At 40.7% G+C, this 26,249-nt stretch overlaps 3 protein-coding genes across 8 annotated transcripts in view; all 3 read right to left on the bottom strand.

Moving 5' to 3' along the window:
• Positions 1–209: 209 nt before the first annotated feature.
• serbp1a (SERPINE1 mRNA binding protein 1a) lies at positions 210–6,343 on the bottom strand. Of its 4 annotated transcripts, none has more exons than XM_084921181.1 (9): positions 5,970–6,343; positions 4,472–4,655; positions 3,712–3,852; positions 3,496–3,564; positions 3,202–3,276; positions 2,860–3,031; positions 2,188–2,232; positions 1,865–2,053; positions 210–1,555 (listed from the first exon to the last, which is right to left on the bottom strand). In XM_084921181.1, the coding sequence occupies exons 1-9, from the start codon at positions 6,223–6,225 to the stop codon at positions 1,499–1,501; spliced, it is 1,188 nt and encodes a 395-aa protein (XP_084777307.1). In that variant the 5' UTR covers positions 6,226–6,343; the 3' UTR covers positions 210–1,498. The 4 variants fall into 4 exon arrangements, with proteins under 4 accessions (XP_084777307.1, XP_084777305.1, XP_084777308.1 ...); XM_084921179.1 differs by having other exon boundaries at positions 3,496–3,567; XM_084921182.1 differs by having other exon boundaries at positions 2,860–3,028; positions 5,970–6,342.
• Positions 6,344–6,732: 389 nt separating this feature from the next.
• hsd17b7 (hydroxysteroid (17-beta) dehydrogenase 7) lies at positions 6,733–12,811 on the bottom strand. Its single transcript, XM_084921743.1, has 9 exons — positions 12,648–12,811; positions 12,223–12,429; positions 12,011–12,103; positions 11,758–11,872; positions 10,597–10,791; positions 10,371–10,484; positions 10,236–10,292; positions 10,059–10,157; positions 6,733–9,966 (listed from the first exon to the last, which is right to left on the bottom strand). Exons 1-9 carry the CDS (start codon positions 12,680–12,682, stop codon positions 9,859–9,861), a joined length of 1,023 nt encoding a protein of 340 aa, XP_084777869.1. The 5' UTR covers positions 12,683–12,811; the 3' UTR covers positions 6,733–9,858.
• A 146-nt stretch (positions 12,812–12,957) lies between these two features.
• ddr2a (discoidin domain receptor tyrosine kinase 2a) overlaps positions 12,958–26,249 on the bottom strand; it is a 32,075-nt gene continuing 18,783 nt past the window's right edge. Inside the window, exons 3-17 of one of the 3 annotated variants that reach the window (XM_084921739.1) lie at positions 22,937–23,039; positions 22,165–22,396; positions 21,749–21,896; positions 20,430–20,532; positions 19,349–19,532; positions 19,024–19,264; positions 18,537–18,596; positions 17,976–18,112; positions 17,674–17,887; positions 17,356–17,588; positions 17,135–17,262; positions 16,831–17,028; positions 16,511–16,745; positions 15,872–16,021; positions 12,959–14,717 (exon numbers count right to left, since the gene is read on the bottom strand). In XM_084921739.1, coding sequence (XP_084777865.1) covers positions 14,586–14,717; positions 15,872–16,021; positions 16,511–16,745; positions 16,831–17,028; positions 17,135–17,262; positions 17,356–17,588; positions 17,674–17,887; positions 17,976–18,112; positions 18,537–18,596; positions 19,024–19,264; positions 19,349–19,532; positions 20,430–20,532; positions 21,749–21,896; positions 22,165–22,396; positions 22,937–23,039 — 2,498 coding nt within the window. In that variant the 3' untranslated portion in view covers positions 12,959–14,585. Of the gene's footprint in view, positions 14,718–15,871; positions 16,022–16,510; positions 16,746–16,830; positions 17,029–17,134; positions 17,263–17,355; positions 17,589–17,655; positions 17,888–17,975; positions 18,113–18,536; positions 18,597–19,023; positions 19,265–19,348; positions 19,533–20,429; positions 20,533–21,748; positions 21,897–22,164; positions 22,397–22,936; positions 23,040–26,249 lie in introns of all 3 variants that reach the window. The other 2 variants (XM_084921741.1, XM_084921742.1) reach the window with 2 other exon arrangements.

A 26,249-nucleotide genomic window follows, 5' to 3' on the forward strand; every position in this document is an offset into this window, starting at 1 on the left:
ATGCAACACTAGCCTAGTAGGGCAAGGTGAAAAAAAGAGCTGGATATCATAACAGGTCCCCCTAATTGAACACAGTGGTAGCATACATTTAAAAAGTGATGCGGTCAAAAGGGAAATTTAAAAAAAGTACAGCAAAAGCATAAAATAATAGTGCCTTTGTGCAGGCAGGACAAAAAAAAAAAAAAGAAAAAAAGAAATGACAATGCAAAAAAATTTATCGACCACCTTTATTTACCGACAGAGGTCTCCAATAGCAGGGCTAGAATTCACACATTTGTAGAGAACTTCTGTTGTTCCACACAATGGACAACTGTATTTCTTTCAGAGCAATTATGCAGTGGTGCCACTGTGGAAGCTACAGGGCAAGTCAACAGTGGAGGAAAATATCAGCACAGAACAGACTGCAGAAACAAACTGAAGCTGGGCTGAGTTTACATCTGTAAAAGGATACCAGAGTGGAGTGTGTAAACAGTTGGAGAGGGTCAAATCTCAACTGTGTAAAAACACTTCCTCCCCTTATCGCTCTAAAGTAAAAAGAAAGGCATTAATTGACTCGCACATGGCCAGTGATCAAAGATGAAATGGGCAAGGAGGAAGATGCATTAGACCGAGGATTGCACTTCAAATAACAAGTAACGAGAAAATGTGAAATATCTTTGAGCTGCTAATAAATTCACCTGAACAAAGTTTCATGATCAGCGCAAATTTAAGAGTCATCACCAGCGTGCTCCTCCAAAATGACCTAATGTTACTCCTTCAAAACATCTTCAGTACAAAAAGAACCTTAAATTCAGATTTAGGCGCCATTTCATCAATGCATTCAAAGATAGGTAGCACCTTTTGACCAAAGATCAAGGTGCATCCTATTTGCACCATGTGAAATACAGTCTCTGAAAGAATCTATGAAAATAGTTACGATTTACAGGCTGAAGATCATACAAGAATAGACCTCCTGTACAAAATATAAAACAATATCCCAGTGCTAAAGAAAAAAAAAATCCATAAATCTCAATGACTGAAGCTGTAACGTCATCTGAAATACCTGGTGTGTCAGAGCTTATGAGCTTGGGTTGGAGCTCCACAGTGCCTAGTTTAAAGCGAGAAAGCAATGGCACACACCACACTAAAGATACTCTTTCAAAATGCATATTTTCAAGCAGCAATTACAAAAATTTATCAATGGACAATGCATAACCTCTGAAAAAAATACTGTATGAAAACATCCCTGCTACTTTGTTTCCAAGTACAAAACCTCTACCAATAAGTTGCTCCAGAGTAGCAAGAAGTCCTTTTATTTTTTTGTTTTTTTTGTTAATTTCTGTTTTTTTTCCATCTTCGTTTTGTTTTTATTGGGTAAAACTCAGTCCTCACATTGAGTGTCATAGTAAATGACAGTCTTCTCCATTGGTTCACTCTGCTGAAGGATCCAGGAACATGCAAGCCTCGTAGTGGAGGTGCTCAGGAGGCTCCTGTAGGCCTGAGGATTAGCAACCATGGCTTAAGCCAGGGCTGGGAAGGCCTCTGGGTCGTCCACGTTTGGCACAGACGTAGATGACTGTTAGAAGAGGTGGACAACAAGTACAAGTTAGAAAAGATGAGACTGATTAATGGAAATGGTCCACTGCAATAATACAGAAATAAAGTCGTAAAATGATTTAACAGCAGAGGGAAATCTGTTCTTTAAATGAAAGGCTGCACCACTTCTAAAAAAAAAAAAAAAAAAAGGACGTTCTAAATGCCAAAAAGAGCAAATATCAGAATCACTGGTAATTTAAACCTTTTGTGTTGTGCATCCCAACTTCCTGCGCATAAACCTGGTTGTTGCTGATATAACAGCAACTAAGCTGTGCTTAATGCCCCTTACCTTGTCAGACCTTCCACCACGCATTGGCCTGGTGGCTTCGCCGCGGCCACGACCACCTCCACCTCCACCTCCACGGCCACCACGTGGTCCACCACGTCCACGGCCTGGACGGCCCAGGTCTCCAAAGTTGATCTCCAGCTGTGACGTAATGTCATTGGCTGGCTTCCTGCAATGGTGCTCATCATCTCCCTAAATTACAAAAACAAGGGTTAAAAATTAAGTTTTATTGTTTTGGTATATCTGCAACATAAATGTTCTGCTAGCATGCATGACTGGAGTTCATATATATATACTCAGAGTACATGCAGCTGTAGAAATTTTACCTTCTGCTCATCAACCTCAGGTTCAATCAGATCACCCTTCTTATCCTGCAGTGGACAGGTACAAAGACACAAGCCAACATTAACACACTGATCAAAATAACGTGCTTCCACCAACAAATTCAAATCTCTTAATAAGATAATACAGTTAATATAAAAACATCCTGTCGATTCCTGTTAAAAATTGATGACTCACACCTATAATGTCAAACCCAGTTTTAGTGACATGTTCTGCACATTGACTGAAAATGCTATGATGGAGTATTGCCTTGGAAAGTGAATACTGACTAATACAATTTTGCACAACACTCCGATTCACTTTTTTTTTTTTAAGGCATATTGCAAAAATAAAACTTGCATCATTGTCTGATAAGTACAACTACTTCCTGTTCTATGTTGAAGTTCTGACTTTGAAGTGCAGCCATGAAAACCTTTTGCACCGGTGCAACATTATTAAAGTCAGTTTCATCTCACGGAGAATGAATATTTAACATAACCTCCAACACATGGGAGTTTCCATAATCTTCCCTAATTCCTGGCTAAGCTGTTGTCTCACCTATTTTGGAAGTGTCAATATACTGCATTGGAAGAAAAATTCTTGAAAACTGGATACTTGTTAAAACGTAGCAATAAATAATTTCTCCAACCGAGAGCAGACCTTTTGTTTTTACTCACTTCTGCCTTGGACTTGTGGAGCACAAATCCTTTGTTCCAATCAGCTCCCTCGTTGGGCTTGCGGATGTTGAATTCTACCTTGGCGCGGTCCTTGTCCTGCATGGCCTTCCATTCATCCAGAGTCATCTCCTTGGGGCCTTCTTCCTTCACTTCTTCAACCTCATTCTCCCTTCAACATGAACACACCCAGATAAGCGTTAGAATTAATAACACTGTCTTTCAGTGTAACTGATTTAGTATGGATGTGGGTGTGTGGCTACAAAATGCACATCAAAAGTTGTGAATCTTTCCACAGTGAAAGTGAAGTCTCATTCAGGAACACAGCAAGGTGAAAAAAATTACTTGTTCTCAGAGTCGGCAGCTGGATGCTCCTCTCCTTCAGGGTTTTCTTCAGTGACGTTTGATTGGTCAAGCTCACTGCAAGGAGGGGGCAGGGAAGCCATGAAAATGAGGATTGCTCTGCATGCATCAATTTTAGTAAGCTTTACCCAGAACAGCACATGTGTCACCTAAGAATGGCATACTAATAGATCATTTAATGTATCTCTTGCAGACGAGAGAGTTCTCGCTATCAAAGCGCAAAGGTGTTATTTAACTATCACAGAAGTTTCTTCTGTTCCTAAAGAAAGAACTTACTTCAGTTCATCCTTAACGGTGCCCCAGTTGTGAGATCCACTTCCACCACGCTTCTCTTCTCCTTTCAAACTACTGAAACAACATCTGGATTAGCCAGGATCATAACATGATCACTGCATCACAACACACACAAAGGTCTTAAGACCAGATGCATTAAGGGTATTTCAATGAAGCGATATATAAGAACTGTGAGAGGAAAAAAAAAATATTACTTACGATTTGTCACTGCCGCTGTGCCGATCAAATTCACGTTTTCCTCGGGAATCAAAGCCATCGCTGCGACCCATGCCGCGACCCCTGCCTCCGCGGCCTCCCCTACCGCCACCACGTCCCCTCATTGGCCTGTCGCTGACGGGCCTAAAGAAATGAATGCAGAACAACTGTTACAATCACAGTCTGGCCAAGGTCCTTAGCCAATGGGGAAAACATTTTTATTGTCCAGTTGGGGGCAGTAAAAACAAGTTTTCACCATTACAACATAACACTCTTATCTCCGGTTTTGGTTTCTACAAACTCCTGAGAGAGTCCTGAACAGCTAACTGTGTCTACTGCTTGGTGCTAAGCTTTCTGTTTGCTTGGTTTTTTTTGTTGTTTTTCTTTTCCTGCTGCCTGCTGTAAACAAAAACTGAGAATATGAAAGTGAATCAATCAGCTGAGCAATGACCTAAAGCTCCCTGTAAGACTCCATACAACTGAGTGGGACTGCACATACAACTGATTTTTTTAAAAGGTTTATAAAAATCCTGATAGTAGCTACTTAAAAGTTGATTTGCAGATGACTTTATTTTTTTCAGTTTCCTACACAGATTTTTGTGACAATAAGATATATGTGCCTGCCGCAGTTTGGGCAACACTACAGTCTCTTATCATTGTAAGAAACGCCTAAACAGTTGTAGTCCCACCCAATAATGACAACTATTTTGTGAAAGCAGAAGACACCCTGTTGGAAATTAGTCTGCTCAGAAAATAAACTCACTTCTCCACTGAAAATTCACCACCCTCAGGCTTCTCGCCAGAGTCGCCAGCAGGCCTCTCGAAGCGGCGAGGTGGCCGCCTGTCCGCTGGCCGTCTGTCTGTTGCGGGGCGTCCTTCTCCCTGGCCGCCCTGGGGTCTGGACCCCTCACCCTCCGGCTTCCGGCCCATCCTCCTCATTCCAGCACCTAGGATTGACCACAACAGGAGGATCAGATGACCATTAGCAGTGAAAGTGACAGATTGGGACCAAATGCTGAGTGTGATAAAAGACAAAGAAGATGTGTTTGTTGTGTTTAAGTGGAGCAAATAATTCCAATTAACATGCAAAGGAAGTTGACCTACTTTTGTTTTCTAACCTGGAAAGCCATCTGATAACTTAATCACTCGTTACTCCTTCCTTTCACAGGCCAGCCATGTGAATTAACACCTACACAGTGTTTAACCCTGTATGGCACATCTAACTGCCACTGACCCAGTGTGACACAACACCACCCACCCATTGCTTAACTCACCAGCTACCAAAATAGACATCCACCACTACACAGGAGCAGCTGGTTGCACCATAGTCAGCGCACCTGTCTCATCTTCTCTCTTGCAAACAGATATGAGCCTACTTGGCAGCCTGAAGTGAAGATAATGGCAAACTAACCTCCTGGAACTAGGTCAAATCCTGATGCTGGAAAATTTAAGACAAACAAGTTGTAAAACAAAAATATATTGAATGACTTGTTAACTATACATGATGTTATATATGACAATTAAATATCTGGGGGAAATGGAAACCGGAGATACAAGCGCTGTGAATGTACGTCGACCGCGTGCATCGCGGCTGCATTATGCGCCAATGGGAAGTGGCGGTTTAAGAGCCTGTGCTTTAACACGCCCCACACTACAACCACGAGGTTCATCCGCGCGAGAGCAGTGCAGGCTCCGAGGTCCAATCCACCTGCCGATCCGCCACGAGCGTACACATGTACTCGTATTACGTTACTTCAATCATTGCACGTGCTAAACTTCCTTCTCCTTAAAGCGCCTGACATTAATATATAGAAAGATATTTTTCTTCTTTTATTTTTAAAATAATTAACTGCTTCCTAAAAACTGCTTTCTGGGTCAGCTCAGCCACAAGTGGGGGTCTCTGGAAGCCCATCGTGGCAAGTATAAACGTATAAACCCGGAGATACACCCCCGGCCAGTCAGGCTTTCAGGTTCTACCCGCTCAACAAGGCCCACTGGAGGGGGGAGGGCAAGCCAAAACACGTCGGACAGCAAATTTTTTAAGCCCAACGGATCCCACTGCAGAACACGTTTGTTTAAATGTCATTGTTCGGGTAAATGACAGCCAGCAGGGGCACACAACAGCCATGTGGACCGCATATCACGGGGAGGGTGGCTTGTGAACCATTGCTAGCTAGTAATCAAGCAGCTTAGCCTGTTAGCTCAATGTTAAGCATCTGCTTTAACTGTGCGAGACATGAAACGTGAAAATTATATTTTACCATCTTTCTTGAGCGGGACGGCCTGGGTCTCCTCCTTCTTATCGGCCAAGGGGGTCTTTCTCTCTTTCTGAGACTCCTTTTTAGGCTGCTTGGCAGCCTGGGCTGCAGTCTTGGCGGCACCAGGGGCAGAAGCCTCCTTCTTCTTCTTTACTTCGGCTTGCTTCAGCAGCTCAAACGGATCCGACTCGTCGTCAAATAACTGGTCGAACCGATTGGTTATGGCACAGCCAAAACCTTCTTGCATTTGTCCGGGCATGATGGCGCCCCTTCAGCAGGATTTTCCTCCGATTCTACGAGGCTTGGTGCGAGCACTTCGCTAGGTGAAGCCACAAGATGGCTGGGAAAGGACCGTCTTCTCTTCCGGCGCGATAGACATCCGGGACCTCTGGGTTGGCGCGGGTGGGGTGTGTAGTTTCTTTGGACGATCAAAGCAGTAGACTGAGTTACTGATAGGCAATTGAAGAAACTCGTTTACCCACAATGCAAGAGGGACTAGTGTTGCTATCCGGTGTAGTCTGTAAAATAAAGCATGAGTGCCCTCATTTACACTGCGTGCTCTTGTTTTGACTTTTTCATGTCCCCAGTCCTCGAAACTGTCTTGAAAAGCACTGCAGACTGGTTTCCACACTAATGAGGGCCCAAATATTTGGTCAGGCTTATTATATATTGCCTCACATATCTCGAAGGGAAACAGCAGGTGCTCCTCCTAATAGAGGCACTATAGTTTTGTTGGAAAACAAAAGGAAGTGGTCAAAGATTTAACTTTAATTGTTAAAGTTTAAGTTTACGGTAGAGTTAATATACAGAGTGTAGGTATGTTAGTACAGCTCAGAACAAGCATTCGCAGGACATCGGGGCCTAGCCCCCATTTAAAGCTGGCAAGTAGCCTACTGCAAGTATAAACAGCACTTCACATTTGTATTTAGAGATAGCTTTATCAGCACTGCCTGATGTAGGTGAGGAAACCTGCAAACAGTGCTATACAAAAATGCATTGTGGTGGTTTAAGACTGTAACACAGGCTACATTTAAAATGTATTTTTCTGCTTCCTGATCACTTGTTTTTTTGCGTATCTGTCACACTTGCATGTTTCAGATCATCAAAAAAAATTTTTACACAAACATAACACAAGTGAATAGAAAAATCAGTTTAAAATGATGTTTTATTGTATTAGTCTAAGAAAGCTATGCAAATAAACCTGGTCCTGTGTGAAAAGGTAATTACCCCCTGGACCTAATAACTGGTTGTGCCACCCTTTGCAGCAAGAACCAAAATCAAGCGCTTGTGATAACTGGCAATAAGTGTTTCAGAACGCTGTGGAGGACATGTGGCCCAACCCTCTTTGCAGAATTGTTTCAATTCAGTCACATCGGAGGGTTTTCAGGCATAAATGACCTGACCTTATGTGTATGTTCTTTAAGGTCATGGCAAAACAAAATGCAATCAGATTTAAGTCCAGATTTTGACAAAACCTTCATTTTGTTCTTGTTTAGTTGAGCTATTCAAGTAGTATATTTGCTAATGGTTTTCAGATTGTTCTGCTGCATAACCCAAATGTTCTTGAGCTTCAGAACATAAACTGATGGTCAGACATTCTCCCTTAAGACTGTCTGGTAGAGAGCAGCATTTATGATTCCATCAGTTAGGACAAGTGATCCAGGTCCAGAAGCAGGAAAGTTGCTCCAGACCATCACACTACCACCACCATATTTGACTCTTATTATGATGTTCTTTCTATGAAATGCTGTGTTTGTTTTACACCTGATGTGACAGGACACAAACCTTCCAAAATGACATTTTTTTCTCTGATCAGTCCACAGATTATTTTACCAAAAGTCTTGGAGATCACTGAAATGTTTTTGACATTCAGAAGGAAAAGCTTAGTTTTAAAAGTAATCACTGTTGCAAGTTGTATCCATTTATGGAAAATGGGTCCCTTTGTGGTTTGTTGGAATCTCAAAGACATAGAGATGGTTTTGCAAGACTTTCAAGACTGATAGATGTCAGTGATTTTATTTCTCAGCTGTTCCTGAGTTTCTTTAATTTGTGGTATGTTGTGCTGTTTTTTTGAAATCTTTTAGCCTACTTCGCTTTGTCAGACAGGTTCTGTTTAAGTGATTCAACAGGCCTGGTATTAATCCGGCTAGGGTGTGGTTGGTGAAAATTAACTCAGCTTTACAAAAAATGTGGTTAAAGAAAGTTAGTTCATGATTTAACAAGGAGACTAATTAATTTTTCACATGGGCGCAGGAATGTTTGGATAACCCTTAATTAATGAAATCATCATTTAAAAACAGCATTTTGTATTCACTGAGATTATCTTTGTCTAATATTAAAATGCATTTGATGATCTGCAACATTTTTGTGACATTTTCTTTTAATCAGCAGCTGTTCCACAGCACAGAATGAGTTATTTTCACCACCATGTTTCTGGTTCTGATATATTGTATTTGTTTACTTGGGAATTGAGAAATGGGCACATTAATAAGGAGACAGTGAGTAGTTGAGCATCATGCAAGAAAATGAAAACATTTAGAGTTTTAGTATGATGTAAGACTAAACACATGCACCAGTCTTATTTAACGTGTTGCTGGGATTAAATTGAAAAATAACAACCTATACCTTAAAAATAATCTCCAGTTCCAACATTTAATATGTTGTCTTGTCTGTAATATTTTCATTAAACAAACACGTTATAAATTATCTCTTAATTCCTGCACTTTTATGTGCATTTATATTTTGCAGTGCCACGTGCTAGTTGGAAACTTGGTTGTACTTCATTTATGATTATATATATATATATATATACCCTGTAGCCAATAAGCAAATATTAAATAGGCATATGTAATACTGTGATTGGTTGAAAAGACAACCGAACAAAAAGCAAGACCACACATTAAACAGAAGCTTGATGTTTTGTTGCTGGTTCTCCTCGGTAGTCTTAAGGGGGAAAAAAACAGTAACTGTTTATATCGAAATTTTGAGAATCTTAAAAACTCCCATAATGGTCGACTTTAAATCGTCCGGGGAATTTTTTTTCTTCCTATATCTGTCTCGCGTTTCTGAGTGGTCCAGCTCGAACGGTGATGCCACTTTTGCTGACTTCCCCCTCGCGACCAGACTTTCGGTAGTCCGTTCAGTAACTCCTGCATATGCGCAAAATGACGTCCGCAGTCACCAAAGCTATGATAGAGTCCTACGCGCTCATGATTATGGTCATGGGCACGTTTTTCATCTATTTCTGCGGGATGGTTTGGGCTTTTTGCAATCCGAAACTGAGCGGAGCAGAGGAGGAGTGCGAGACTGGAGACCAAACAATGGAACACGGAGATGGCTGCTGGGTTTCTGCCCCAGATCCTCCGGAGAGGTATTTCGAGAGCGCTTGTGCGCACCTGCCGGCACCTCCGTACACCGCCGAGAGGCTCACACGAAGTACCTATATCAACTTTTGGGAAGACACAGATAGTCTGCTGTCAGACTGCACTGCGTTTTGCCGTGAGGACCATGGGATTAACAACCAGATTGGAGAAAGTGGAGAAAATGCATAGTGGTGATCACATTTATTTCTGTGTATTTAGACTCCAAAACTGTGTTAGTAGCTGTGTTAGTAGGTTCTGATAATTTGTTAAGTCTCTGAATAAGAATTAGCGGAACAGGCAGTGCTTATTTGTATTGTTAGATGAAAATGTGTGCTGTCACAACATGCACCACACTCATCAGTTCCCACTTAAAATTCAGCCTTGCAGGTTGCTGTGACAGGTAGAGGTGTGTTATTTTTCTGACAGCCAGAGCACATAATCCTCCTAGGAGACCTGTGAGACGGGAATAAAATGTTTTCCATCCAGAACTGGGTGATATGCATCAAGATGATCCTGCAGGATTTGGGGGATCACGGTGGGCTTTCCTTTTGTTCGTCCTTCAGTTTCTTCCTTACTTCTCTTTCTAGCTGCAGTAATTTCTCATACAAAGACTCCGATGTCTCCAAGTCAATGTCCATCTGTGAAGAGACACAGAAGACATATGTGGAACTACATTACAGACTGTTTTGACTCAACATTAGCTTTTAATGTAAATTTTTACCCGCCGTACCTTACGGGGCTGTGTGTAGTTGTTCCCTAGCCCAGATGTTAAGCTGTGATACTTTGCATATGGGTCCAGCGATTCAGGCTTTTGTTTAAATAACCAAAACTGAAAATAAGAACAGAATTGAGAACATGAATTTCACCTGAACTGTGTGTTGGAAGTGTGAATTTCTGTTTTACTTACCAGAGCTTCAGCTCCATTATAAGGTGTCAATGTGAAAGTGTTTGTGAACATTCTTATCTGTGAGTTTGAAAGAAATACACATCTCAGATAGAGCCAAACACCCAACTATGCATTTGTAACAACTGTGTCACTCACAAGCCAGAAGATAGGCGTAAACAGTGTCCAGAGGAATGCTGGGAAGGAGGGCAGGATGTTGTAGGTCAGATTGGTCATCACAAAACCAGGACAAATCACAGATGAGTACAAACCCTAAAAAAATAACGAGCACCAGGGTCACTTTCATCAAAATATTAGGAGCTTAAAAAAAGAAATGCAATTTCTGGTGTGAGTCAGTCATGGCATGTGAGGTGCATGAGCTGACCTGTTTATTGTAGTGTGTGTTGAGTGCGAGGCTGAGCAGGTCAGAGGCATATTTGGAAGAGCTGTAAGGCTGAGTGCCTTTTTTATGTTGAATGTCTTCGAGACTAAAGGCCGAACGATGAGCATTACTAGAGGAGGTCCAGACCAGCTGGGAGGTCCGGCCTGCACGGCACAGCATTGGCTCCAGCTCCCTGACCTTTATCATTAAAAGCAGAACACAAAATTACAGAAAGATAAAATTAAAACTTGTTTCCACTGCAGTTTGTCCAAAAAAGAAGCTAAACTCGAGGTAACTGGGTGAACTGTGTGAGAATAGATGAGATTACTGCATGTACTTAAACACATCTGTCTATTAAACTGGATGCTTATGCAGCAATCTGACATAACACTAAAACCAGCTGATATTATATAAGTAACCAAAATAACTTTAACAAAATAGTATGGGCAGTGGAACCTAGGGTCCAGTGGGCTGTAGGGTTGACTGGGCTTGTTCTAGTTATTGATCTTGAAGGCCTTGGACTCTGTTCTTTTAAGCATTCGAAAGCAGTTTTGGGGGTTTGACAATGTGCACAGTCCTACGGTGGAAGGCCAGTTCTGTTTTGGGTGTCATTACTGTCTCTGTTTGGTCTACAAAAACATTTCTATGGGAGGAATGTGCCAAACTAATCTCCACATAAATGCCAGCGCCGAATCAGCCTTATTCTCTTTGCCTGGCAGTGGTTTTAATGTTGTGGCTAATCTTTGTAGATTTTAAAGAAACTGAGTGAGCATTTTAAGAAGATTCCACCAAAATGTCTAAAAGTAAGAGTGAACAGTTTTCTTAAGCGCACTGAAGACTGTTTTATAATTGCTGAAAGTTTAAACAAGAACTTTGAAAAGGTTACTTTGATGGCAGCCCCAATTTAGCCGAAAATGCAAAGTGAGCAGAATATTACCTGCTGTGACCTTATGGCTAGAGCAGTACGTGCTGTTAATTTTTAATGAGCATAGTTGCTAAGTGACAGACAGATCCAGTATCACCTATATTTGTTTCATCAAGGACAACCGACCAGCAATTAGTCTTCCTTCAGAAAACTATGACAAAGCACAGTACAATATTTTATGGGCAGATCTGTCTAAAATATGAAGATTATTCAGACACCAAATTACAAAAGTGACTCACAAAAAGAAAGTGACCAAAGAGATTTGTCATAAAAACTTCCTGGAGGCCATCTGGGGTAACACCATCCTGCTGTGTCAGAATGCCCTCACCGGTGGCAAACATTGTGATGACATTTCTGCAATACAGGTTTATAGAAATTTGAGGCAAAAGAAATGCAGCATGGGACACAGTTGAAGATGATGAAATATAAAGAAACTGTGATGCACTGTAGATAAAATTGAGGATTCAGGCACATCTAGAGTTACTAGTTTACCTGGAAAAGAGGCCTTTGAAAAAGGCATTTACATCAAACTGTGGATTTGGCATGATTCCTGCATTCAGGTAAAGGTAGTCCAGCCGGTCGTACCTGCAGATAACAAACAATGGTTGTCTATAGCACATAAAGAACTATCAGCATAACTGGTGATCAGTGATGATTTATCAAGTACAGATTTGATTTCTGTGTTTCTGAGTTCATCTTCCCACCTCTTTTTGATCTCCTGTGCAGCACTAATGACAGAGGAGATGCTGCTGGTGTCCACCTGCAGCAGGGCCACCTGGGCTTTGGGGTGAGAGGTGAGGAGAGCTGAGCGAGCAGCTTCAGCCCTGCGCATGTTCCTGCAGGCCAGACAAAGCTGGAGACCCTCTGTGTCCACTGAAAGGAGACGCTCACACAGTGCCAGGCCAATGCCACTGCAGGGAAATCCATATTACTATTACTACTAGTATTTACTACTACTACTTACAACAATACTTTACCACAGTATTACTGTTTAATACTGTGGATTAAACTCACTGCAAAAATGACATTTAGTCAAACATTTTTGTAATATAACTAGTAGTAAGTTCACTGAACATATAAAGTTTCCTGATTTGAAGGTTATCATTTAAAAAACAAAAACAGTGATTACCCATTGGCTCCTGTTACCAAAATCACCTTAATCATCCTGTTAACTTCAAACTGCCAATATAGAAAACTACATTTGCTGCCAAATGTTCTCTTAAGTCAATTGATCCGTGCAAAGTCCTAAGAATGATTTCCTGATCTGTGAAGTAACAGTTTTCGCCCCACCTCTGAGTTCTGATTGGATGCTGTAGCAGCACTCCGCCAATAAGATCCACATGGTTGTCAGCTGATCATCTTTAGGGACAGCCCACTCAGACAAGGCATAAAATATTCAGCTCTGTTCATGAATAAGACAAAAGCTCTCAAACAGATTCAATTTCCAGTTTAATTTTTATTTAATGAACAACTTTTGCTTACAGAAATATATAAAATATTCTCACTTAAACATTTGAGTACAAAGATGAAATGAATCTCAACATATTAGGACTTCATAGGGCTAAACATCTGCCTGCACTGAGCTGATGGAGAATGCCATGAAATGCTTTCTTTGTCTTGTGAGAACATCTGCAAGCTTCACAAATGTGTCTTTAAACCAAATATCAGATTTAATTTGTAGAATGTCTTTGCCCAGATAGGGATAAGTTGAAAGGGCAATGATCTGAGCTTTCTCCTGATTTACAAAGAGGGACAAAGACCTGCAAAAGCAAAGCCTGTAAACACAGTTAAACTATCTGAAACTCTGGTGTGCAGGGTGACCTTCAAACAAAGAGAGAAAGTTGTTGTTGTTAAGAAAAAAGCAGCACAGACTTACGCCACATGGAAACAAATCGAAGAGGAAATAATACAGAAGAAAAAGCCAACTGCAGAAAGCTAAACCTGTAGATGACTCATCAGATATTTATTTTTCATTTGCTTATATAAACTACAGTGAAAGCGTTCACTCATAGGCATCTTATGGTTCTTGTCTAACACACCATTTAGGATGAATACCTACATTTAATCTGCTTTCAAAAAAAGACTTATTTTCTCTGTCATTTGTTCAACATCCACAGCACTCTCAGTAACATCTTTCCAATGACACTGACTGTAAACACATACTGTTGAACCAACGCGGCCTGGATTGCTGATAAGCATCTTCCAATATCTCATCGATTATCAATCACAATGGTATAGAGCTTAGTGTATGATCAACTCAACAGTTTGCAGCAGGATAAAAGATAGTAGAAATCCAAAATGTAACCTAGAGAATTATTGCATTGCATCAAATACAATACTCCAAATAAAGAGCATATTAATGCACAAACAAAACCAACGGAACAAACACATATTAACATATAAATACTAATACAAAATATTGATATTTGAGATTTAGACTTATCTGTTGAAAATACAGAGTCATATACATTTAATGTTGAAACCACGTCAAGGAGATGTAAAAGATGGTATTTCCTTGTTATTCTCATCAATCTAAATGTGTGGTGATTAGATACTTGAGATAAGATGAACTGTAACAGTGATGGTTTTTCTGGACTTTCCTCCTCTACATTCAAGCAGTCTTCCAAGAGAAAACACTAGAGAGTTCAGTTGCATTAGTTTTGTTGTCAATATGAAAATTGCTGTAACATAGGAAATTTAAACCAACATTAACAAATGCAATTAAAATATATTTTCAAAAGTGCCAAATGTCACTTGCTACATTAAATTAGGCTTCATCGACATGAGTCAGAGCCTTAGGTCATGTTCTTAAGCGTGTTTGAAGAATAGCGTAGTATAAAACAGCACTGGTTTTTTGAGGAATATTTGTCTATAAAACATCTTAGCCAACTTGTTTTTGCTAATAACTGACACACACTCACTCTTTTGGGTAGTACATAGTGCCCCCAACCCTGTTACTCTACAGAGACAAGCTTAAACCTGGATAATGTCTGCTGTTATTGCCATATTTTCATTTACTTCCAGAGATGAGCAGACTGGGAATCACTGTCTTTAACACTGCACTGGCTTAAGATTGTATTTCCAAGATAGCCCTGTGTATCTCCAGGAAGGAGGGCCGTTCTTTTGCGTTCCTCCTCCAGCAGCTCAGCATAATCTTGTAGAGCGAGTCCGGGCACAACACAGGTTGAGGCAGGTAGATCTGCACAATATGGATGAGATATTAACTCAGGGGATCAAAAGAGTTTACTGTTTTAGCACTTTAGACTGTTTAGCTGTTTCCTTTAATTGAAAAATACAATTTATTAAATAACTTACAGTTTATAATAATAATGGATTGGATTTATATAGTGCTTTTCAAGGCACCCAAAGCGCTTTACAATGCCATTATTCATTCACTCTCACATTCACACACTGGTGGAGGCAAGCTACAGTTGTAGCCACAGCTGCCCTGGGGCAGACGCGAGGCTGCCATATCGCGCCATTGGCCCCTCTGGCCAACACCAGTAGGCGGGAGGGTAAAGTGTCTTGCCCAAGGACACAACGACCAGGACAGAGAGCCCGGGGATCGAACCGGTGACCTTCCGGTTACAGATACGCTTCCCAACCCCCTGAGCCACGGTGGGGGCGACCGTGGCTCAGGGGGTTGGGTTCAGAGCAAACACATTCACCTCAATGGCTGTAATAATGGAACTAATAGAAGTTTATGGCTAACAAGAAATACACTGTGGAGGTGTTGATTGACACTGGCAAATAAAAAATGAAGTCAAATTTATGAAATTAGAAAGAATTGTATCAAACTAGATTTTCAGCTGTGATTTTTAGACTATAAATTAGTGGCTCCATTAGCTCATGAGGAGACACAAAACCATAGAAGGATTGTGTCAGGAGGCATCTGGTGTAAAAATATGCTAAATCAAATATATGGATCTATTTGCTGTAGCTACCTTTTGTGAATAAGAGAGCACAACATTTTGTTAGAAGGCTCATTAAAACAATATGGAAATAAATATCTGAAACCAAACTAAATATATCTCATATCAAAACTAGTACATTTACATCATCATTCCCTAATATCTCCATAAATGACCTACTGTGTGAAGGTATGGGTATGTAGTACTTGGTGTTTGTTTGGTGAAATCCAGTGAGAAATTTATTTTCTTTTAGAATAGGATAAAGCTTCAGCTAACACCTTTTCATTCATTAATTTGTGTTTTTCCCATTTTAATTGAATTCTTTGTTGTAAAACAGTTTGTTTAATTTCTTATTTTTTTGTTTTGTTCAAAAATGGTGATAATAACTACATTTTTCTTATTTAAAAAGAAACAATGACAAAATGCTTCTGGCAGCCCTCACCTGTCGTTTCTGGTCCCTGAAAAACTCTCCCGTGTTTTCTATCACCTGCTCATCAGTGAGCTGAGAGTAGGGCTGTTCCTTGCAGAAGTTTAGTATCTCCCACAGGGTCACCCCGAAGGCCCAAACATCGCTGGCTGTGGTGAACTTCCCCTGCAAAGCAGAAGATTGCAAACATGTTTTTTTTTCTACTTTTTAATAATCACTGAACAAATAACAGCATTTAAACTGATAATGTTTACTAATCAGTAATTGACTTGAAAGCTATCTGCTATCTGTTTTACAAGTAGACAAATAAATAGCGCATTAGACAGATAAGTAGACAGATGAGGTGTTGGTGACGTAAATCACATGATTGTTGTTTCAGCTGAAATTGGCAACACTGATGAGCAACAATCACAATAACATGTATCAACAAATACTAAAATGTTTTTTGTTTCAGTGTCAGTAGAAAAAATAATACAGTATATCATCCCTATAAAACATTTTATATACATAGACTGACAATCTATGGTATATGAATTATCATATAATTGTTTTCTTTTATACTAAATTAAGTATTTACTAAAGTTTAATTAGATATCAATTTACAATTTATCAGTAACGGTTGAATAAAGTGATGTTTTTGCAGGAAGTCCTCACCAGCAGGATGCTTTCCCATGACATCCAGCGTATAGGCAGCACTGCCCGGCCCTGGATGCGATAGTAGTCCCCACTGTACAGATTTCTGCTCATGCCAAAGTCAGCTATCTTTATTGTGTACTTTTTGCCCACCAGACAGTTTCGTGTGGCCAAGTCTCGATGAACAAAGTTAAGTGAGGATAGGTACTTCATCCCCGAGGCTATCTGAGTGGCCATGTAGCAGAGATTACTGAAGCTGGGGAGGAGAGGGAATAAATATTCATATAATTTGCTTGAAAATCATGTTTACATGTCTTTGCATATATTAGCCCCCTTCCTACCTCACAGTAGGTGCATTGCTAAGCAGAGCAAGATGTCCCTCTGGTTCGTGGCGGGACAAGAACTGGTTGAGATCTCCGTTCTCCATGTACTCTGTGATCATGCAGAAAGGGTCGCTGTGGATGCACACAGCTAGGAGGCGAATGATGTTGGGGTCCTTCAAACGTGACATGATCTTTATTTCTTTAAGGAAGTCATTCCTTCCAATGGAAAACAATTTGCAAGTTAAAGGTGAGAAAAATAAAAACGTCACATGTACGCTTGCAATTTCATTTCATTTAAAGGGTACAAGAAGCACCGGCACACCTGGCATTTTTATTGGCATCTGAACGGAGCATCTTCACAGCCACCAAGACGGGCTCATCTTCTGTGATGTCAAACAAAAACTCTTTATTCATAAACTCCTGCATTCCTTCTGCCTCACACAGGTGCACCTAGAAGAGAAAGAGGGAGCGGGGAGAGTGAGATTCAAAATGTGACTTGTGTTTTATCTTATGCAAAGCTGTAACCAAAGCTGTAACCTGCACCTCTCCAAACTGGCCTTCTCCAAGCTTCTCTTTAAATGTGAGCAGTTTTCGTGGGAACTCCTCCACAGCAACATCCTTCCCTGACAACAGGTCCATAGTTACTGCAGGGATGGCATAGGTGTTGCTTCCAGTTACACCTTGTAGGTTTACAACATCTGCCTCTGCGTAGTGAGGGACGCCATCTTGGACTGCAAAAGAGGCAGTGGATTTAGAAGCAGAAGTGCTGGTCGAACCTGAAATGCAACATGGTAACTATAAATCAGTGCAAATGAATAAAAATACATTTGAATTTGTAAGTACCCGTGTTTGCCTGCTTACTGGGCTCTTCTGTTCTCTGTGAAAACTCCGGCAGCTTACTTATGAGGCGCGAAGGTTCCTGGTAGTCTGGACCGAGAGGAAAGATGTGCTCATAGGTGGAATTAGACTCCTGTGCATTGGTTGTATTCGACTGGTTGTGGGTGTGGTAGCCCAGTGTTTCACTCTGTATTGACAAACTAGTAGTTAGTTCGTCATCCAGCATCTGACGAGAGGCCTGAAATAAAAGATATAGAGGTGAAGAAACAGAACTGACCGCTTCTCAGAAGAAAGCTTCAGCTGAAATGCACAAACTGTGTGCTCACCTTCTCCAGCATCTTCTGCCACACCTGCCTCCACAGCATAATCACAATAATGGCTACAAGGATAAAGATAATGGCCACTAAGCAGCCAATCAGAATGCGGGTGTTGCTGTCATCTACTTTGTGTGTGGGGTCATCTTCTGCAGTGAAACAGAGAGAGAGGCAAGAGTTGAAGATTTTGGAGGGAGTGTGCTCTTGCAGACCAGCCCAGGCCTTTCACCCTATGACAGCTGGACGGACCTGCTTTTGAGGGTTAGTTACCATTAATTTGTTGAAAATGTCCATTTACGGCACTGCATATCTAAAACCTGCTTAAATCAGTTTGTAAAATGCAAATGAAACATGGAAGTAAACAAATAATATTAAATCTCAATTGCTTTTCATTGATTGGAATAAGAAAACAGCAAAAAGATATCAGTAAGTTAAACCCTTGATAGTTTGCATGCTGTGTTGGTGCATTCATTATCACTGCCAAATGCTCAGACCAATGTCGTTGGGTGTTGCCACAGATTTTGTAACTGATAGGTGTATTATTAGTGTAAGTGAGGTGAGTATTGCACTAACCTGGTGGTGTGTTAGGTGTTTGCTCGGGTGGAGCCAGCGTTGTGTTGTACATGGCTGTGTCTGAAAGGGCAGATGGCACAGAGTTGATCAGAAATTAGCTGAGCTTGTCAACTTTTTATTAAAGCATAGTGAGAAAATAGTAGTATTTAGTATTTTTTCAGTAATTCCAGACTTGCAAAGAGAGGAAGTGGTGCCCTCAAGCACCTGGTGCTATTTGCAGAAGTCAAACGAGGGGCAGCCAATCAGAAGAAGGCAGGCTTATATGAGGCAGGAGTGAAAGCTTCTTGTTTCAGACAGTGGATTGAAGAAAGGGCTGCACAAAGCCCACTATAAAATCCCAGTATGGGATAAGTATTTTTTTTAACCATCTGAAAGTACTTTAATCAATAAAAACACAGTGCTTGAAATGAGCATGATCCATTTTACAAACCTATTCTAAATACATAACAGACTAGCAGAGAGCATCACACAGCTCTCAAATGTGTACCTGACTGGAAGGTGATCTCGCTGAACAGCATCCAGGCATCAGCAAAATAGAACTGGCACTTGATGGCACTGGCCATGTGATTAGCCAGGTTGACGATGACGAAGCGGGCAGTCGGATTCTTCTCATCCGCCGCTGGGCTGAAGGAGAGCGGCGTGGCCTCCCAGTCGGAGTCAGAGCGGAAGTAACAAACCACCTGACGGAAGGCTTTGACGTGTCTCGAGAACATGTTGTTGCAGTGGACCTGAGCGGGGAAAAAGCCACCCGGTGAGATGCGTGGAGCTGAACGGTCATGGAGAATTTCAGCTTTTCTGATCATGAACCTCACCTTCATCGTGGTAAAGTTTCGTATGCGGTCAAACTCAAACATTATTTCTACAAATCCACTCGGGAAGCTCTCATTGTTCCAGCCCACGTAGTCATATCCTGGCCATCCATTGCGTTCATGACTTACTGTAAAATCGTCCAGGCCACACACTCCATCAGTCAGCTGGCCCAAGCCCTCTGTCATACTGAGAAACAGAGAGGTAGAGCATGCTTAATGCTCCGATCTTAAATTCTATGGAGCCTCATACTGAAGAATAACTGTTACTACAACTGGTTACTAAAACAGAAGTTGAAGAAACGTCTTTTGACTGCATTTAGCCGAGAGATTAAAACATTTGGGGAAGAGGTCAGTGTGACATGTGGTGTGATTAACTCAGAAGAAATTCCACTTGATCCAAAGGTATTTGTGTTTGGGTTGTAACTAAGGACGTCACTATATTTAAATTAAATAAATAAAAAACAATACAACAATGAATCTTGAGAGTAAAATATCATGTTTCAAATGCCAAAAAGCTACAAGCATTGTTTTGAAGAGAGAACTATTATGCACTGGATAATACAAATCATATCACAATATAAATCTGAAGGGCAAAAAAAATAAAAAATTTGGAAAGGTTAACTAGCCCTAGTAGGAACACTTTTCATATGTTGATCCAGCACTAGGTGGCAGCATTGCATAAATCATTTTCTATCTTTGACTTTTGGCTTTGATATTGTAATATGGTCCATTTTCTTTTCCCTCTGCCCTTTTTCCTTGACAGAGAAAAGAAGCTTTGTGTCATGGAGGAGATTATTCACCCTACCATAACCCAAACATGAATGTCAACAAAATACTCAGATTGGTTCAATCTGGTTTTGTAACTGTGTGAGCGGGCTTGACTCAATTATTCCCATGAGGTATTGCCTAACAGTAAACCACCATGGCCCACTCACCACTGTCTGTCTCTGCTGTCACCATAGAAACTGGACAACAACATGGCAAATGGGAAGGATTGTAAGAGGGTGGATGTAAAGTGAGAGGGCGGTGTGTGATGGAGGAAAATGACAAAAAAAAAACAACAATACATTAAACAGTCACACACCTGTAGATGATCGCTCCATCATACACAGAGTCATTGAGATAAACAGGATAAGCGGGCAAATTCATCTGTTCTCCCACTGGAACGTTGTATGAAACAAGGCCGTCTGCAAAGCAAAGAAAAATTATTCTTTTCTCTTTTTTTAAGTGAATCAGTCTGCTCAATCCCATGGACTTTTATGAGATCCATCATTCACGTCATGCAGAAAGCCTTTGTTGAAAACCACAAAGTTTGTTTTACATTGTAGTTCAGATTTTTACCAAAATGTCAAGCGTCACAAGAGACGGGTGGAATTTTCCACTTTGGTAGCAGTAATAGTCCTCGATGAAGAGGCAGAACAAGGAAACAAAGAATATAAATGTAATGTTTAGAAGCAGTATGGGAGAAACGGGACTGTTTTGCCAGCGCTGAGAAAAGAAGGACTTAAAGGAAGCACAAGGAATGAACAAAACCGACTGAATAGCACTTTTACTTTAAGACACCCCCTTAAAGCTTCTAACACGCTGGAGGTAAAGTGACTTTTAAAAAGCAGTTGCTTTCTTTTTTTCTTTGTCTTCCTCATGCGAGCAAAACAATCTGCTAACATGACCAATAAAGTCTGCTTCACAAACATTTCACTACTTCATATTCAAAACCTATTCAGCCATGCAGTATTATTTCATGCACTAAAATCTGGAAATGTTTCAACAAAGGCACCTTTTTCATGGGACTGTGTAAAAAATATGGCAAAATTCGTCAAAGGTTTATTCAGTATTATAGTTCAATGCATTTAATCAAAACTGAAAGTGCATTTGCAGGAGTAATGTCATTAATTAACCAGCTTTTTATTGATTCATTAGCTATACACATGAATTTTAAACAAGGATGTGAGCATAAGAAGCATGCAGGGTCTCAAAATAATACATCATGGCATTTGTGCCAGTTTTAAAGCTGGTTTTGGGCATTGATTTTTGCATAATATTTAAGGGAGCAGAGACAGAGAAAAAGTGCTTTAAAAAGTACACGTTGGCTCTTTTTTCACTGATTAATAAAAAAAAAGTTACCACGTAAAGGGACTAAAGTGCCTATAAAGTAGATGTTTAATATTTTCCTTGCCGTATACTCATTAAGGGCACCAGTGTTTTTCAGACACTGCCCTGCCTGTCATTAAAAAGCAACAGATCCTCAGCTGATCCTCTCTATCTTTATGGGCTCAAAGATGAGGAGGATTTGTTGCTTCAGCTCAGCTGTTGAATTGCCTTTACAGTTCTTTGCACATTATTCATTATATTTCCCATTTTTCCCTCTGCACGGTTTTCCCTTCCACCTGATCCACCACTTACCCAGCCATTCACAGCCATAGAGCTCCACTCTCATGCAGACATTCATGGAGTGGTCTGTGACTGGCATGAAGCGGACATAGCGAGCAATTATGGGCGGTTCGAGGTCCTTGAGGACAATGTCGTAGGCGTTTCTGTTTCCCTCGATCACCTGGAGGTCAAACAAATGCACTGTTATGGCAGACACTAATGACTGAGAGTCACAGAGTTTATAGATAGCAAAGCCATAAAATTAATATTATCTTGTATCTCTTTAAACGCAGTCATAATAGGTCCAAGTAATGAGACGCACTAAAAGGGTAAAATCAGTACAGTGTTATTATTTGCTGTAAAGGTCCAAATAGATATGGCTGCCAAACCAGAAAAAGATGTAGTTTCACCTGATTTACTGCAGAGGACAAACTCTATGGTGCATTTACCTGCTTGCCCTGTCTGTTTCTCCACGAGATCCAGCGACTGCCATCACGACTGTACTTGATCTTGTACATCTGGGCGAACTCATTACCCATGCCTCCTGCGTGACGACCTTGGGTGCCCACGAGCGTGATAAAGTGGAGGGAGCGCAGGTCAATCTGGAGGAACTCCTTCAGGTTGTCTGGCTCCACTGTTATCTCCGGACACCACGCGCCATCGCCCTCCTCAAAGTCCAACCTGAAGAAATAAATGGAGGGAGAAAGACAAATAATAGTAGATGTGCACATTAGAATTACAGCAGGAAAGGGAGCAACGGAGCAGAAACGTTAGGACATGACAGAGAAGAAAAAGGTGAGAGGAAAGTAAAAGTGAGTTCAGTGTTGGATTTCAGTTCCTGCAGCCTGCTATGAAAACACTTTGGTGAAAGGCTGCGTCGTAAATTCATGTTAAAGTGTTAATTTCAGGCAGGGGCCTGGCACAGGAAAGACGGCGCTGGGCAAGACTGAAACTACAGCCAGGATGGATAGGGAAAGTATATTACATCATTATCCTGATACTTACTGAGGGCCACCCACGTTCTAGAGCAGACACACACAGAGACACACAATCATGCGGCTGTAGGTTAGAACTGATACCCCAGTCTGTGGTTAACTGCAAATAAACAGGCACAGGCACCTTGCAGGATAAACCACCCACACATATACACACACACTCACTCATTATCAGGGTACACATGCCATGAAACACGTATGTAAGAGTTTGTAGAGAGATACCTACCTGCCGTATCTTGCAGCTGTGGATTCAGACCACTGACTAGAAGCAGAAATGTCCTCATCCTGTATCTGTCCTCCTGACATCCCCAGAGGATACCGGCACACACCTGAAACACCACAACATCCATCAATTGAAATCACAAATATGCAAGCAGACAGACAAAGCAGCCTGATGTTTTCTCAGCCATAAATACCACCGAGCCAGTGGGGTGCATGTGGCAGGGGGATGGGGGTTGCTGATTACAAGTACTGCTGTCAATGAGAAGCTTTTTCTCTTTACTAGCACTTGTGAAAGCAGTAATTCTCTTTTAACTTGCTGTGAGTCCACTTTTGATTATGCAATTATGAAAAGGCCAGAGTTACACAGTAGCATTTTGGTAACAACGCAAGCAGGAAAATATGATTTTTCCACTGGTTTCCTTTTTTTCAGCCTATTAAAAATTCTGATGAGGGAAAAATGGCAACCACATTGGTTAGTATTACACAGCTTGCAGAAAGTAACTTAGTACATATACTCAGCTACTTTAGTCAGGAAATGTTTGCAGTCTAACATTTTTTGTAATTGTGTTTATCTACTCTGAAATTGTGTATTTTTAACAGCACTCAAGTTGCTCTGTGTCTTTAGCTACAGTTTCTTTTGTCATCGGTTTTGAGTTTTTGTGAGCTCATGTTTTCTTTTGTTTTGAGCATGATTCATATTTTGTTTGGGTTTTGTTCTTCATTTTTGTTTAAATTTAGCTTTCTGTTTTATTTATTATACCTTCCTGGTGGTCCTACTTTATATTTAGCCTGTCATTTGAGTCTTGCTTTTTAGTTTGTCTTTTTGATTGGGTTTGTGTGTGTGTGTGTCTAGTTTGCACTTAGCTTTCTTGTGCTTAGAAGCCTTGTTTATTTTCTGATGCTTTGTATGGGCTCTTTATGGTCATTTCCTACTTTTGCTGTTTAAGACTGATGTCTGTTTGCGTTCCTTTATTTGTTGAGTCTTTGTTACTGATGATTTTGGTGGCATTTATTTTTAAATTAATGCCACCTCTATGCTCCTTCTCTGTCCCTCTATCACTATGTGTTTGCCCTTTTACTTTCAGTGTTCCTGTTTTCCTTCTCATCTCCTGTGTCAAGTTAGTTTTTTTCTCGTTTAGTCTTTATTTCCCATTTTATTTTGGTCAGTGTTTAGCTTTCTGTATTTTGTCTAGTTTTACTACACCTGCCCATTGTCTTGATTGTTTTCAGCTTTGTTTAGTTCCCCAACTGTTTTCTCTTCCCTCATTACCTCTTCTGTATATATGTATGTATTTTCTCAGCCTGCCACATTGTATATTTAGCTGTATATTCTCTGAGCTTGGTTTTCTGTATATTTGAAGTCCCTGGATTTACTCTTTCTGAATAACTGGGTATGGACTATCAGCATTAAATGCATTAAATGAATTGGAAATTAATCCATATTCCACATGTGTGTCTTGGCAGAATGACATTTTAAAGAATGACAACATCAGATATAAAGCATAATGATACATATATAAAGAAGCTGCCTACATATTGATGCATTAATGAAAGAAAATACTAAAACACTGACACAGACAATTATGTTTTCATAGTGGAGTAATATTTAACTATATTACTTGGCTAATCCTAACTCAGATGTGAGTGGTTTTCTCAGTATGACGATGTCCCCATCCAGTGGGTGCGAGGGTGTCACTGAACAGTTTGATATGTGCACAATGTAAATCACACTCTCTGGCCTTTCCAGTAATCAGACCCTAACCAAACTGAACACCCACAGGAGACTGTGGACCAGTGACAGTGCTTTCCACCACCAAAAGCACTGTCATGACAGAAAAATGGAAAAATGTTTTTCCAAGCTTCCAGTAGAGCCACCCACCACCTTGGTAAGACACTCTTTATTGGGTTGTTTTCTCTTTGTTTGTCACCCATTTTTATCAGCCCTTTGAAAAAAAAACAGTTAGCTTTAAAAACACTAATACATTTAGCTCAACCTCAATATATCCTCTTGTTTAAAAAATGAAGAGTTTTTCAGCCCAGCTATTTTTGAATTCTTGGAATTTAATAGAGGTTCCTTGTAGCTAGAATAATCCTCATGATGGTCTTTGCTATAGCCGGTCAGTTCACCCACTGATTGGCCACCCCTCACAAGCAGAAGGCTAGAAAAAAAGCAGGTTTATGGCAGCCAGAGCTGTGTGTCTGAAATAATCATTTTAAGGACATCCACTCTCAATGAGCAGAAATCCGTTTAAAACCACTGATTAGGAGCTAAATTTACTCAGTCTAGAGTATGTGCTTTTGTACACAAGCTTACTAACAATATATATGATCGAAATAAGAGAAACTATAATAGGTCCACTTTAAGAAGACTCAAAGCTAAATATCTCTTGGCCATGGCTTTACAAACAGCAGTAAATATTGTATCAATCTTCTACTCTAACTCTTTCCACCTCTGTTAAACCTGCAGTCGCACCAACATATCATCACGGTATTTTTTAACTTGATAAGAGGACCACTTCTACTTAAGTGTTTGTTTTTAAGCAGGAATTTTCTAGGAGACTGTCCACCTCCTGTACTTAAATCAGTTATCACACTGTTAAGCAAACGTCTCCCCTAACTCTCCCCAGACCCTCCGCAGTGCTCGACGGTGATGAAAATTCAAACTCGTACTCAAACATTCACCAGACAGAAATATTTCATTCCCAGCTTCTGTCAAGAAACCTGAAAAACTTGATGGATAGTGCTGGACGAAGGGGTGGGGTAGTGCTGTGGGAGGACTGCACACATATGCATGCGCATACACACACGACTGCACACTCTGTGCCCTCAAATTGTGGTTCCTTATTGAAATAATAAGCTGTATCCATTCGGTGTTTCTGCCAGTGCAAACAGAACTGGTATCAAGCACATGAGGATTGAGTTATTCTATGCATGTGTGTGTGTGTGTGTGTGTGTGTGTGTGTCTATGGTCAGAGTGACTGGTGCCCCCACTGTGCGGTCAATAAAACCATTATGCCCATCGTTTCCTACATGGCCCTCCACCCCCTCAAGCTCCTTTCTTCCTCTCTCCCCTGTGTCCCATCCTGTGTGGTCCCTCCTTGCTCTCCTCTGACCATCTGAGTGGTTAAAAGAGATTAAAGTTAACAGCATGATTTACAAAATCTTCATCTCATTAAGACTCAGTGAGCTACAGGCTAACTGAGCGTGATCCAGCCAACATGGCATCTATTAACTTTTATACGCCTCTGAATGAATTAAGCGATTTATGGGTGTTTTCAGAGGCCAAAAAAGGGGCACTCTTGACAGGTTGGGAGAGA

The sequence above is a fragment of the Perissodus microlepis genome, chromosome 23 (genome assembly GCF_051167445.1).
Source record: "Perissodus microlepis isolate ML-2025 ecotype Zambia chromosome 23, ASM5116744v1, whole genome shotgun sequence".
Classification (NCBI taxonomy): domain Eukaryota; kingdom Metazoa; phylum Chordata; class Actinopteri; order Cichliformes; family Cichlidae; genus Perissodus; species Perissodus microlepis.

Bases quoted from the DNA above. Each gene is read 5' to 3' on its own strand.
- serbp1a (XM_084921179.1), bottom strand. From the start codon at position 6,225: ATGCCCGGACAAATGCAAGAAGGTTTTGGCTGTGCCATAACCAATCGG. The intron at 3,853-4,471 runs GTGAGTTTATTT...TCATTTCTTTAG, and splicing joins GGTGAATTTTCAGTGGAGAA to GCCCGTCAGCGACAGGCCAA. The intron at 1,556-1,864 runs GTAAGGGGCATT...CTCTTCTAACAG, and splicing joins GTGGTGGAAGGTCTGACAAG to TCATCTACGTCTGTGCCAAA.
- hsd17b7 (XM_084921743.1), bottom strand. From the start codon at position 12,682: ATGATTAAGGTGATTTTGGTAACAGGAGCCAATGG. The intron at 10,485-10,596 runs GTCAGCTCATGC...TTATTTTTTTAG, and splicing joins ACACACACTACAATAAACAG to GGTTTGTACTCATCTGTGAT. The intron at 10,293-10,370 runs GTGAGTGACACA...TCAAACTCACAG, and splicing joins TTACGCCTATCTTCTGGCTT to ATAAGAATGTTCACAAACAC.